The 13,236-nt window shown below is 50.8% G+C and overlaps 1 protein-coding gene across 1 annotated transcript; it reads right to left on the minus strand.

Annotated features, from left to right (window-relative positions):
- Positions 1–7,344: 7,344 nt before the first annotated feature.
- On the minus strand, positions 7,345–12,330 carry LOC144260024 (cathelicidin-2-like). Its single transcript, XM_077808495.1, has 4 exons — positions 12,100–12,330; positions 10,437–10,544; positions 9,529–9,612; positions 7,345–7,726 (listed from the first exon to the last, which is right to left on the minus strand). Exons 1-4 carry the CDS (start codon positions 12,295–12,297, stop codon positions 7,589–7,591), a joined length of 528 nt encoding a protein of 175 aa, XP_077664621.1. The 5' UTR covers positions 12,298–12,330; the 3' UTR covers positions 7,345–7,588.
- Positions 12,331–13,236: the final 906 nt, after the last annotated feature.

Consider the following 13,236-nt stretch of genomic DNA (forward strand, 5'->3'; position numbering starts at 1 on the left):
TTGATTTCACTAGGGTGACTGGGGCATGAAGGTAAATTTGTCCCAGTCTGATCACTGGCACAGGGGTGCTGTGAAATGTCTACCTAGTGGTGCGTGTGACTGTTGGCTTCCAAATCCTCTAGGTCCCTCTGCTTTGCCAGTGACTCTCACATGCCAAACTCAAGGAGGCATTCAGCCATCAAACAACAAGCGAGAGCCACCCAGGAGCGTGTCTGGCAGTCTGAAATGGATGCACACACTGGTCACTCCATCTTCCTCCCTGCCCACCACACCCTCCACCCCACTGTCTACCCAGGACAGAAATACTTTTACACACAATGCATCGGATCCTGCCCTGACTGGGCTGAATCCTCTGCTGGTATAAATGGCTATAGCTCCCTTGACCGTGGTGGAGCTATGCTCAGGTACATCAGCTGGGGGTCTGCCCCATTGGTTTCAACAGGGTTGCCCAGGGTTGCAAATACACTTGCCCCAGGAGGATCACTAGCCAAGTGGGAGCTGAGAGATATTCAGCTAGCAATGGGTTTGCCTGCTAGACAGCCATACGGGAGGCTGCCCGCAGGACACTGAAAGCTGTATGCTGCTGTAAACATGGGGTGTGCAGCCTAACCCCACGATCCCGGCTGGTCAGAGTTCCCATCTCTGCTTGCACCAGCACCTTCACCAACGGATATTTCGGCAGAAGGAAGTGTGATAGGCTGGGCCTTTGCCAGGCCCCGCTTGGGCTTTTTCAGAGTCTCTCCCTTCTAAAGTCCTTTCCCCTTTTGGGAACCTTCCTCCAGCCTTCCTGGATTCACAGGTATAGGGGCCTTGTGATTAAGGGGATGTTCACTCTCTGACTTTTCCTTTAAGGGAATCTCTAGAGGTCTGGCTAATTTATGGCCATGAGATATGGCTAAACCGCAGGTCAGGGGTTATCTTTGAGTTCTTCCTGGGGCAATCGGTTTGTATCTCGTCTGGCGAGTCCTTGTGGGTGGCAGAAGTTTACATCCTGACTTCCTCTCAGTGACCCCATTGTAAGAGACAGCTAACTCTGGGGTACAGCCGCTCTGCTCCTGGGAGCCACCTCTTCCCTTGATGAGCTCTCCCTTTTAAGCTTGTTTCCCCCAAGTGGCCCAAGCGCTGCAGGTGTGCTTAGTTAGTGCTGGCTGAGCCCAGAAGGGCTCGTTAGCCTTCTCTTGATTGGGACAGGAATGTGCCCCATCACAAGATGCAACAGCGTTCAGGAAAACCCAAGTGCACAAACGTGTCCCGCAAGGTCAGAGTAACAGTTGAGGTTGCCCTAGAGGGCTGATGGGACGGCCCTTCCCTGTACTGGATGCAGAGGGCCCGTGTGGGTCTCCTGGTGGCTCACTGTGACCACAGTAGCCCCCACTTGGGCTGCTCGGCACCACACCCTGAGCTGAGGGAAAAGACGGCTTTGGGGGTTCATTTTTCCGTACTTTTGGCTCTTCTCCCTGATTTTGCTGTTAGCCCATCATTCCCCCAGTCCCTCATGCAATATCCACCACCTTGAAAAATTGGGCAGAGGGAGGGGGGTCCCACAAGGCCGAGGCAGGACTGTGAGGTGGGAGCAGGGCTGGAGCAGCGGGAGCTGCTGGCAGCGTGGGGCGAGGTGGCCTGGCAGAGGTGGAGGACACCCAGGACTGAAACAGCTGGGAATGCCCTGGCGGAGCGGTGCGGGGGCAGGCCAAGGATGGAAGAGCAGGGGAGCTGCAGCTCAGCACTGAGGTGCATTGTGAAGCTACATGGGAGGTTCAGGACTGAATTAGCAGGGGGTGTCGCAGGCCCTTTGGCAGAGCAGCGTAGGAAACCAGACCAATACAGGGGCTGCTGCAGTGGTAGACCTGTGCTGAGAAAGACACTTGCAGATATAGGTGTTGGGGGTGCTGCTGCACCCCCCTGGCTTGAAATGGACTCCATTATATACAGGGTTTACAGGGTTTGGTTCAATGGCTCTCTGCACCCTCACTACACACAAATTAGTCCAGCACCCCTGCTGGCAGACAAGTTTCATAGGCCATGAGGAACAATAAGTCTCTGAGCAGACAGCAAACAGGTGTTCCTCGACATGTGTAACTAGACTGAAAGAGCATCCGAACCATCTGGGAAATACCCCCTGGGGCAGGAACCGAGACTGGTTAATGGAAGATTATATGATCATAGAAGTCAAGAGGTTGTAACTGAGTCGAGGGCCAGCCTTCCGGTATGATGGACAAAGCAAATCAGATTCACCAGACAGAGAACATTCATGGAGAGCCTTACATAGCACGGAGGTTGTCCGTGGGACTTCAGTGGTGCATAGCCCTGGGCTGGCCCTCCGCCCAGGGGTGACTTTCACCTGGCGAGGCCATGCAGGGGGTGCTGTTACTGTCAATAATCTCAGTGTGCAGGGTGAAGCTTGACACGTTTCTGTATGCTCTGTATGTGCCTGAGATCTGCTTGGGACAGTCAGATGTAATTGTGTTTAGATTCCCCATACTTAGCCACTGCACTCACGTTTGGGTTTGGGAATAGCTGTAAATATCACAGCTGATTATCTTAAATGTATTTACCGTCTGAGCCAAATTCAGACCCGATTGCGTGTCTGGAACCCAAGGGAAACCATGTGGGGCAAAAAGGGCACAGCAAGGGCCTGATCTGAAGCCTACTGAAATCAGTGGGAGCCTAGCCAGTGGCTTCAGACCCTGAAAGTTCAAATCCCCTGCAGTGCCCACATGGGGCAATTAGAGATGTGTCCTCAGTCAGATCTGTGAGTGGAGCCCCTCCCAGTGGAGGTCTCTCTGAGTTTGGCCCACCAAGCACAGGAACTGAGCAGGAAGGGCTAGTTCTCCAAGGGGACTTTACTTGGGTGAGACGAGGATGGTAAATTCAGGAGTGGCTTGGGGGCAGGACTAGGACCGGGTGTTAGGGAGAGACTCAGAGGAAAGCAGTTGCAGCCAACTGGGATAAAACTTAGCACAGGGTGATCTAGGTAGAACATCTGGGGGCCGTGAACGAGTCTGCCAAGGGAATCCCATTGCTGACACTAGGCTGGGAAAGGCACTGGGGTGTGCACTGCCTTGTAGGGAACAACCCTGCGCTGGCAGGGGGTGACAGATTCAATGCCCTAGAGCCTGGCTGAGAAAAGCATCTCTCTTCAGCAGAGAACTTCATGGACTTCAATGGGACCTAAGCATGTAATCGACTTTAGGCTCATGTTTTATTGCTTTCCGTAAGTGGGCCCTAATCCTTCCAAGTTACATGACAGCTGGGTAGCTGAGCACAGACACCTCACTGAATGTATTTCTCTTGGATAGCTGCAAGGAATAATACTCCTTCTTCAGCCAGGTCAAATAGATCAGATGGTTATTGGGATGTATTCATACCATGCTAACAGCGTGCAGATCGGGAGACAGTGTCTCTGCCCCAGAGAATTCACAGCCTAAACCAACAACATCCAGGTGAGGCAATGGGGTGAGGATCTACAGGAACCTTCGTATGCATTGAGACCTCAGTAGACTATAATAGCGTCTTTGGATGTAATTGTACTAAAGCACAAAGCCTTGGAAACAAGCAGGGAGAACTGGAGGTCCTGGTGATGTCAAGGAATTATGACATGATTGGAATAACAGAGACTTGGTGGGATAACTCACATGACTGGAGTACTGTCATGGATGGTTATAAACTGTTCAGGAAGGACAGGCAGGGCAGAAAAGGTGGGGGAGTAGCAGTGTATGTAAGGGAGTAGCATGACTGCTCAGAGCTCCGGTACAAAACTGCAGAAAAACCTGAGTGTCTCTGGATTAAGTTTAGAAGTGTGAGCGACAAGAGTGATGTAGTGGTGGGAGTCTGCTATAGACCACCGGACCAGGGGGATGAGGTGGATGAGGCTTTCTTCCAGCAGCTCGCGGAAGCTACTAGATCGCACACCCTGGTTCTCATGGGTGACTTTAATTTTCCTGATATGTGCTGGGAGAGCAATACAGCGGTGCATAGGCAATCCAGGAAGTTTTTGGAAAGCGTAGGGGACAATTTCCTGGTGCAAGTGCTGGAGGAGCCAACTGGGGGGAGCTTTTCTTGACCTGCTGCTCACAAACCGGGTAGAATTAGTAGGGGAAGCAAAAGTGGATGGAAATCTGGGAGGCAGTGACCATGAGTTGGTTGAGTTCAGGATCCTGACACAGGGAAGAAAGGTAAGCAGCAGGATACGGACCCTGGACTTCAAGAAAGCAGAATTCGACTCCCTCAGGGAACGGATGGGTAGGATCCCCTGGGGGAATAACATGAAGGGGAAAGGAGTCCAGGAGAGCTGGCTGTATTTCAAGGAATCCCTGTTGAGGTTACAGGGACAAACCATCCCGATGTGTCAAAAGAATAGTAAATATGGCAGGCGACCAGCTTGGCTTAACGGTGAAATCCTAGCGGATCTTAAACATAAAAAAGAAGCTTACAAGAAGTGGAAGGTTGGACATATGACTAGGGAAGAGTATAAAAATATTGCTCGGGCATGTAGGAATGAAATCAGGAGGGCCAAATCGCACCTGGAGCTGCAGCTAGCGAGAGATGTCAAGAGTAACAAGAAGGGTTTCTTCAGGTATGTTGGCAACAAGAAGAAAGCCAAGGAAAGTGTGGGGCCCTTAATGAATGAGGGAGGCAACCTAGTGACAGAGGATGTGGAAAAAGCTAATGTACTCAATGCTTTTTTTGCCTCTGTCTTCACTAACAAGGTCAGCTCCCAGACTGCTGCACTGGGCATAACAACATGGGGAATAGATGGCCAGCCCTCTGTGGAGAAAGAGGTGGTTAGGGACTATTTAGAAAAGCTGGACGTGCACAAGTCCATGGGGCCGGACGAGTTGCATCCGAGAGTGCTAAAGGAATTGGCAGCTGTTATTGCAGAGCCATTGGCCATTATCTTTGAAAACTCGTGGCGAACGAGGGAAGTCCCGGATGACTGGAAAAAGGCTAATGTAGTGCCAATCTTTAAAAAAGGGAAGAAGGAGGATCCTGGGAACTACAGGCCAGTCAGCCTCACTTCAGTCCCCGGAAAAATCATGGAGCAGGTCCTCAAAGAATCAATCCTGAAGCACTTGCATGAGAGGAAAGTGATCAGGAACAGTCAGCATGGATTCACCAAGGGAAGGTCATGCCTGGTTAATCTAATCGCCTTCTATGATGAGATTACTGGTTCTGTGGATGAAGGGAAAGCAGTGGATGTATTGTTTCTTGACTTTAGCAAAGCTTTTGACACGGTCTCCCACAGTATTCTTGTCAGCAAGTTAAAGAAGTATGGGCTGGATGAATGCATTATAAGGTGGGTAGAAAGTTGGCTAGATTGTCGGGCTCAACGGGTAGTGATCAATGGCTCCATGTCTAGTTGGCAGCCGGTGTCAAGTGGAGTGCCCCAGGGGTCGGTCCTGGGGCCAGTTTTGTTCAATATCTTCATAAATGATCTGGAGGATGGTATGGATTGCACTCTCAACAAATTTGTGGATGATACTAAACTGGGAGGAGTGGTAGATACGCTGGAGGGCAGGGATAGGATACAGAGGGACCTAGACAAATTGGGGGATTGGGCCAAAAGAAATCTGATGAGGTTCAATAAAGATAAGTGCAGGGTCCTGCACTTAGGACGGAAGAACCCAATGCACAGCTACAGACTAGGGACCGAATGGCTAGGCAGCAGTTCTGTGGAAAAAGACCTAGGGGTTACAGTGGACAAGAAGCTGGATATGAGTCAGCAGTGTGCCCTTGTTGCCAAGAAGGCCAATGGCATTTTGGGATGTATAAGTAGGGGCATAGCGAGCAGATCGAGGGACGTGATCGTCCCCCTCTATTCGACATTGGTGAGGCCTCATCTGGAGTACTGTGTCCAGTTTTGGGCCCCACGCTACAAGAAGGATGTGGATAAATTGGAGAGAGTCCAGCGAAGGGCAACAAAAATGATTAGGGGACTGGAGCACATGATTTATGAGGAGAGGCTGAGGGAACTGGGATTGTTTGGTCTGCAGAAGAGAAGAATGAGGGGGGATTTGATAGCTGCTTTCAACTACCTGAGAGGCGATTCCAAAGAGGATGGTTCTAGACTATTCTCAGTGGTAGAAGAGGACAGGACAAGGAGTAATGGTCTCAAGTTGCAGTGGGGGAGGTTTAGGTTGGATATTAGGAAAAACTTTTTCACTAGGAGGGTGGTGAAACACTGGAATGCGTTACCTAGGGAGGTGGTAGAATCTCCTTCCTTAGAAGTTTTTAAGGTCAGGCTTGACAAAGCCCTGGCTGGGATGATTTAGTTGGGGATTGGTCCTGCTCTGAGCAGGGGGTTGGACTAGATGACCTCCTGAGGTCCCTTCCAACCCTGATATTCTATGATTCTATGATTCTATGATTCTTAAACCACAACTTCAGAGGGGATGAACTCTCCCCACCCCCAAATGCAGCACTGAGGCCAGTGTGTATCTAGGGCCCCCTGCCAAAGGTTAAGGGGAGACTGGGAAGCCTGATGCAGTGTCAAATACTGTCTCTGTCTCCTCTGATCACAGGGGAAATTTCAGCATCTACTTCCTTTTTACATTGCCTTGGGGTTCTTGTCAGTGGTATAGGGCCTTCAGTGCTGCAAAGATTGCTCTGCCACTGGGACAGACCAGGTGAAGTCCGGAGCTTCTCACCCACAAAAGGCAAAGGGAAGTGGGAGCTGAAAGCCTCACCCAAACCCCACTGAAGTCAATGGAAAGACGCCTACTGGCTTCAATGGGCTTTGGATCAGGCCCATACACAGTGAGTGTTTTTACCATCTTCCTATCTAGATTAATGCATCGATCTGCAGTTCTGGAGCACCTGTCACTTGTACCGAGCCACCAGCTGTGATGCAGGAGCCCCATTCCCAGCTCTTTCCACCCCAGCTCCCCATGTGTCTCTACTGGCTTCAGAGCCTGGAGCACTTTTGCCTGTGCTGGGCATCCATAGATTCACGAAGTTGGGCAGGAGGCCCAGGGACGAATGTTACTCGAAGGCCCACCCCTGTGTCGCCCGGCTGTGTTAAATCACTTATTTAGGAAAGGACACAAGGAAAGGACACTTGTTTAGGAAAGGACACTTGTTTAGGAAAGGCCGTTTAAAACCAACCCAAGGAAGAGATGGAAAATGAGACAGTGTTTGAAACGTCTTTCCTCCTTGCGCCATCGTGAGAAGCTAGTCACTGTGTGAGGCAAGACACTGGCCTAGCTGGACTGTGGTTCTGATGTCATGTGGCCCACCCCTCGTATCTGAGTCACTTACAAGCCATTCAGAAGCTACAGGGAGGAGGCTGGAACTGTAATGGGATGCGAAATTGTATTATACAGTCAAGACACTGGGGGCAAGGGGGGGTGTCAAATACTTTATTTAATACCTTAGCCACACCTGTGTGTCAAATACCACCCAGCAGAGCATAAAAGGATCGTATGATGAACACATCCGGTGGGTTTAAGGAAGCCCTGTATCCAGTCCACATCTGGTGCAGAAGAACATGACATGGTGTCAGGAGTAAACTAAGAACAGAAACGGAAGGAACAGAGTAACAAAGCAAGAGTCGCAGAAGCTGCTGTGTGGATGCCCAGGCCTCTTCCCATCAGGCCATTTGTAATCTACTGCCTTTGCCTTTGCCTTTGCGTCCACCCTGGGCTATGAGTGTGTAGGAGCCAGGCCGGTGCCAGCGACGACGCCACCAACTACGTCTCGGGCTTCTGGACCTCCTGATGTGAGCACCCTGGAAGTAAAGGAGCACACGAGTGTGTCATAAATATAAAGGGAAGGGTAAACCCCTTTGAAACCCCTCCTGGCCAGGGGAAAGCTCCTCTCACCTGTAAAGGGTTAAGAAGCTAAAGGTAACCTCGCTGGCACCTGACCAAAATGACCAATGAGGAGACAAGATACTTTCAAAAGCTGGGAGGAGGGAGAAAAACAAAGGGTCTGTGTCTGTCTGTATGCTGTGCTTGGCCAGGGATAGACCAGGAATGGAGTCTTAGAACTTTTAGTAAGTAATCTAGCTAGGTATGTGTTAGATTATGATTGCTTTAAATGGCTGAGAAAAGAATTGTGCTGAATAGAATAACTATTTCTGTCTGTGTATCTTTTTTGTAACTTAAGGTTTTGCCTAGAGGGGTTCTCTATGTTTTTGAATCTAATTACCCTGTAAGATATCTACCATCCTGATTTTACAGGGGGGATTTCTTCATTTCTATTTACTTCTATTTTCTATTAAAAGTCTTCTTGTAAAAAACTGAATGTTTTTTCATTGTTCTCAGATCCAAGGGTTTGGGTCTGTGGTCACCTATGCAAATTGGTGAGGCTTTTTATCCAACATTTCCCAGGAAAGGGGGGGTGCAAGTGTTGGAAGGATTGTTCATTGTTCTTAAGATCCAAGGGTCTGGGTCTGTAGTCACCTAGGCAAATTGGTGAGGCTTTTTACCAAACCTTGTCCAGGAAGTGGGGTGCAGGGTTTTGGGAAGTATTTTGGGGGGAAAGACGCGTCCAAACAGCTCTTCCCCAGTAACCAGTATTAGTTTGGTGGTGGTAGCGGCCATTCCAAGGACCACGGGTGGAATACTTTGTACCTTGGGGAAGTTTTGACCTAAGCTGGTAAAGATAAGCTTAGGAGGTTTTTCATGCAGGTCCCCACATCTGTACCCTAGAGTTCAGAGTGGGGGAGGAACCTTGACAGAGTGTTTCCAGGGAGACTGATACCAGCTCTGCATCACTATCTGCCAATTGGGATTTGCTTGGGAAGTGGGACGAGGCGGTCTCCTTCAACAGCCCATTGCTATGTTCTCTGCACTGCCCTGTGTTGGGGAGGTCTGAGTCAGGAGACCCAGCTTGGTCGCCTGCTCCATGGCCAGAAGCTGGGTGTTTAGTGGAGGGGATGCTATAAGTGGGTGCCCTGGGAGGAGGGGGAAGCAGCGGCAGCCCTTGAGTCCCCCCCAGGACAGTTGCTTCTCTCTTCCTGGCTGGTGGCTGATGCTGCACAATGGGGCCTGTCTGGGAGGGCCAGAAACTCCCTTGCTGGAGAGCCAGAGCTCTGGGACAAAGCTTTCATGGAAGAAAAGAGTACCCACCTCCCATTTCTGTCCAAGCCTTGCTTCCATGATGGCTCTCTGGGCAGGGGGAAGGTCCTTGCTATATGGGGGGGGGGGTGCAATATCTGTTGTACGGGCTTAGGAAAGGCTCCTGCTGCATCAGTTACCCATGAACCACACAAATGGGACTAAATCGTAGCCGCAGAGAGGGCACCCCCTCTTCACCTGGCCATGTCTTGGTCCCAGGTGGAGACGACACCGAGGTTTGGATTCCTCCTATATCCCAGTGAGGTGTTTGCATGGCAGATGGGACCTGTGGGATTCAGCTGCCAGCCCAAGGGGGGTCTCTAATGGCTATGTCCCTACCGGATGCAGCTAGACACCCATCACTGTGCTGTCCTTGCAGTCTCAAATCCTCACCCAGGAAACCGATCCCTGCCCCATCACCGGCCCAGCCCCCGCTTGGAAGATGATGTCACCAGAGTGCAAGACCTACCTCCTGGGTCACAGTGTTGCAGCTGATGAGGACTATGGGTGACTTCTGCAGGGTGGAGAAGAATCCTGAACAGTCTCTGACCACCTGTGAGGAGGAAGATCTCAGCTCAGTTTCTGAGTGCCATGGGAGGAAAGGCAGTGCGTGAGCCGCCTCTGGAGGCGTGGGTACAAGTCTGGCTGTGGGGAAAATGGGCTGAAGTCCTCAGCCTAGGTCATGGTGACGAGTAGCACCACAAGTGATGTAGCTGGGTACAAGAGGGAGAGATTGGGATGGCCACTTTATCCACCAGCTGCATCCCTGCTAGTTAAAGCCCTTGGTGGTCTGTAAATATAGCCCTAAGAAGAGCAGATTACAAGAGTCTAGCCTGGAGGTGATTACAGCTGGATGACCCTGGTGAGGGCCACGGTAGAGAGGAAAAGTTGGAACTTCTGGGCTAGGCAGAAGGCTGGATAGGCCATTGCGGCTTCCTGAGCAGTGCTGGACCACAGGCTGCAAACCATTATGGGCAAAAGACAGACGTATACGGTGGGTCAGAGCCCACCCCCAACCATTTCTCTAAGAACACTTCCCCCCAGCAGCAGCCTTCCGTGCTGGGTGATACTGGCAAATCAGCCTGTGAACATCACTGTAAAATGAATTCACCCCCCTTCCGGATGTTCATTTCCAGCAAGAGGGCTTGGGTCTGGTGCTGCATTTCTTACTCCTCCTGAGTAGGGTTTACTCCCATGACTAGCCCGCTTTATTTCGGCACAGAGCCTGTCGCCACGCAAAGGGCCGTGGTGATGAACGTTCTGCTCCTGCTATCCCTGGGGGTTAGGGAGCGCTGATCGGGGACCACGGCAGCTGGGTGTTAAACTAAACAGGAGACAGAGCCTGTGACACTGTCTTCAGAGATGGTTATGGCTTACCCCATTGTCTCTGAAGTCACATTCAGTCCCGGGGAGGTTCTCTGACACCGGGCACACTGTCTCTTTAACCGTGAACTTCAGCGTCTGCCGAGGGTTAGACGTCATGTCCTGGGGAAACAAATGAAATAGAAGTTTGGGATAAACTCTGATGGGGAGTAAGCCCCCATAGCCACAACAGCACCCACACATCAGGCTCTGCCTCGCCATTTAGCTCACATCAGCCTTGTGCGATCCCAACTTCTCTCTCTGCATTTATCCAGCAAGGGCAGCCGTGCATCGGGCTGCGGCTCAGCCTTACTGCAGCAGCAGACAGTTCACTGGTCCAGCTGTAATGAGGCAGAAGATGAAGTTCCCACATGTCACCCAGCTCACACCACTGGAACTCCTCCAAGTTACACCAGAGTGACCAAGAGCAGAACTGAGCCCCATCATTGCAATTTACAAATAAAATGAGTCTTTTGCAAACGCCGTTTGTAGAGGACACATGGGGAGAAGGTGACACGGTTGCTAAATCTCCATAAATCTGCTTTCAACTCATTCTCCAGCTCTGTACTTTAGGCTTTTATATGACACCCTTAGAGTAGTGTCTCAGGGTTTATCTTGTTGAGATGTCAATTCACTGCACAGTGAGGCACACGGTGGACACTGGGGGGGCAGATTTACAAACATTGTGGATGGCAACTACTCACCTAATTTGCATGCATAATTATCGCAAGTGAGCATGAAAACTGGACAAATACACACACAAATGCCACTGCTGAGCCGCTGGTAATGCAATTACCAGTTTACACAAGCAATCCCAGCAATCACATGTGCAAATTAGTCTAGCTATCATATCTGTATTTTGTACAACCAAGTGCTTGAACACCTGGCCCTTAATTTAAAAACTTCTCTCTTATTGCACGGCTCTCCATTGGAAATAGAGAGAGAGAGAGCTCTGCAATATATGTAATATTAAGGTTTATCATGAATTTTTGCCTAGAGAGAAAACAATCCCTATCTTAACAAATCCTAGGGAAAGGCTGCGTTACGACCCTTCATGGTTGTCCGTATGTAACCCACACACCTCCCAGATGTGGTGTTCTGTCCCCTCTGGTGGCACTAAAACCACTTGGAGCTTCATGAGTCTGCTACCACCTTAGCTCAGAATCATGTGGCTTTTAGCTCATGCAGTAGAGGCTCAAGCAGTGAGGTCCCAGGTTCGACCCCACAAGACAACGACTGGGGTCTGTCGGTGTTACAAGTGGGGGCTCATCTGGGATTTCAACTGGGAAGTCTCTGAAGCTCAGGACGTGCTTCCTCAGCCAGGGAAGTATGTAACCCACACGCCTCCTGGGTGTGGTGCTCTGTCCCCTCTAGTGGCACCGAGACCACATAGAGATTAATGAGTCTGCTACAGCCTTCACTAATGGCCATTGTGGCTTTTGGCTCATGCATTAAGCTTCAGAGGTCCCAGGTTCGATCCCGCCCAACAACCGGGGTCCGTCAGTGTGACAATTACCAGGCAGGAAGCTGCTGTGTTATAACCTGGTGTGAATATCTCAAAGCTTCGAGGGTTGTGTTTTGAATAGATGGGAGCCTAGTGGGTGAGGGTCTGATTCTGGTGCCTGGTTTCAGCCGCAGCCAGAACATAGTGCCATAAAGGGAGTGAGCTGCTACTTACCCACTCAGGCTGTGGGTCCGCTTTAAGGAGCCGGAAGGCATGGTCGATGCCTGACCCTTTGTTGTAGAAATCGACGGCCAGGGCGATGGCCTCTTCATAGCTCAGCGTCTTGTGTTGGGAAGGCACTGCGGTGGCTGCTGCGGCCACAATGACCAGCAGCAGGACGGGCCGGCAGCAGGTTTCCATCCTCGGGCCCATTGCAGGCAGTACCGGCAGAGTGCCATCCTGGTGCCTGAGGAAGCCCTTTTATATCTTGCTCCGCGACGGGGGAGATTCATGATTCACTGTTTATGTCCTTGGGCTCCCCAGAAACTGAGGCTTTTCCTGTTGTTTACAGGAAATCTCCCTTGGCCAATCTGCTGGTATGTGCAAAACAAGAAGATCAGCCCAAACAAGGGACAATGATGGGGGTGTGTGTATTGCAAAACATTTGCCTTACTTGGCATGGGCAAGCAGCTGCGAAGAAAGAAGGAACAAGTGGGTGTGCAGCTCCCTGTGATGTTTCATTTATTATTAGCTCCTAACTCCCAGGGTCTGGGTCAGAGATGCCCAGCAATGTGGTGTAGCACCACTTCTCCCCAGCTGCCATCTTGTTCGATGCGATCTCATCTGTGCCCTCTGCAGCAGTGTCTGCCTGAGCCTGCGGAGAGCCTGAAATAACAGCTCCTGCCCCATACATTGCCATGCCGAACTAACTCAGGGGCCCAGTGATGATCATTTTAATGCCAGCTATGACACTGCAGTTTGGCATCACAAGTGGGTGTTGCTTAGGAGATACCACTTATCCCGCCACCCCAGCTCAAGGGAAAGAAACTGAAAGGGGCCTGCTTTAGATTGTAAGCTCCTCAGGGCAAGGACTATATCATACTGTGTGTGTGTATGCAAGGGGGGCCTGATCCTGACTGGCCCTGTGATGGGATACATATACCCCATCCTGGCTGTAAAAGGGTTAATGAGAGGCCAATTAACCCAGCTGGCTGCAGCTAGGGCGGTGGGCTAGCCCCATGAGTCCCAGCTGGGAGAGGGGTGGAGTGGTTGCTCTAAAGGCAAGAAGTCTGGAGCAGGGAGAAGCTTTGCAGTCACTTTCTGGGATAAGAGTAGAGAGATCAGGAGGGAGCCCAGGGGAAGAGTGGGTTC

Source organism: Eretmochelys imbricata, chromosome 2 (assembly GCF_965152235.1).
Source record: "Eretmochelys imbricata isolate rEreImb1 chromosome 2, rEreImb1.hap1, whole genome shotgun sequence".
NCBI classification, from domain to species: domain Eukaryota; kingdom Metazoa; phylum Chordata; order Testudines; family Cheloniidae; genus Eretmochelys; species Eretmochelys imbricata.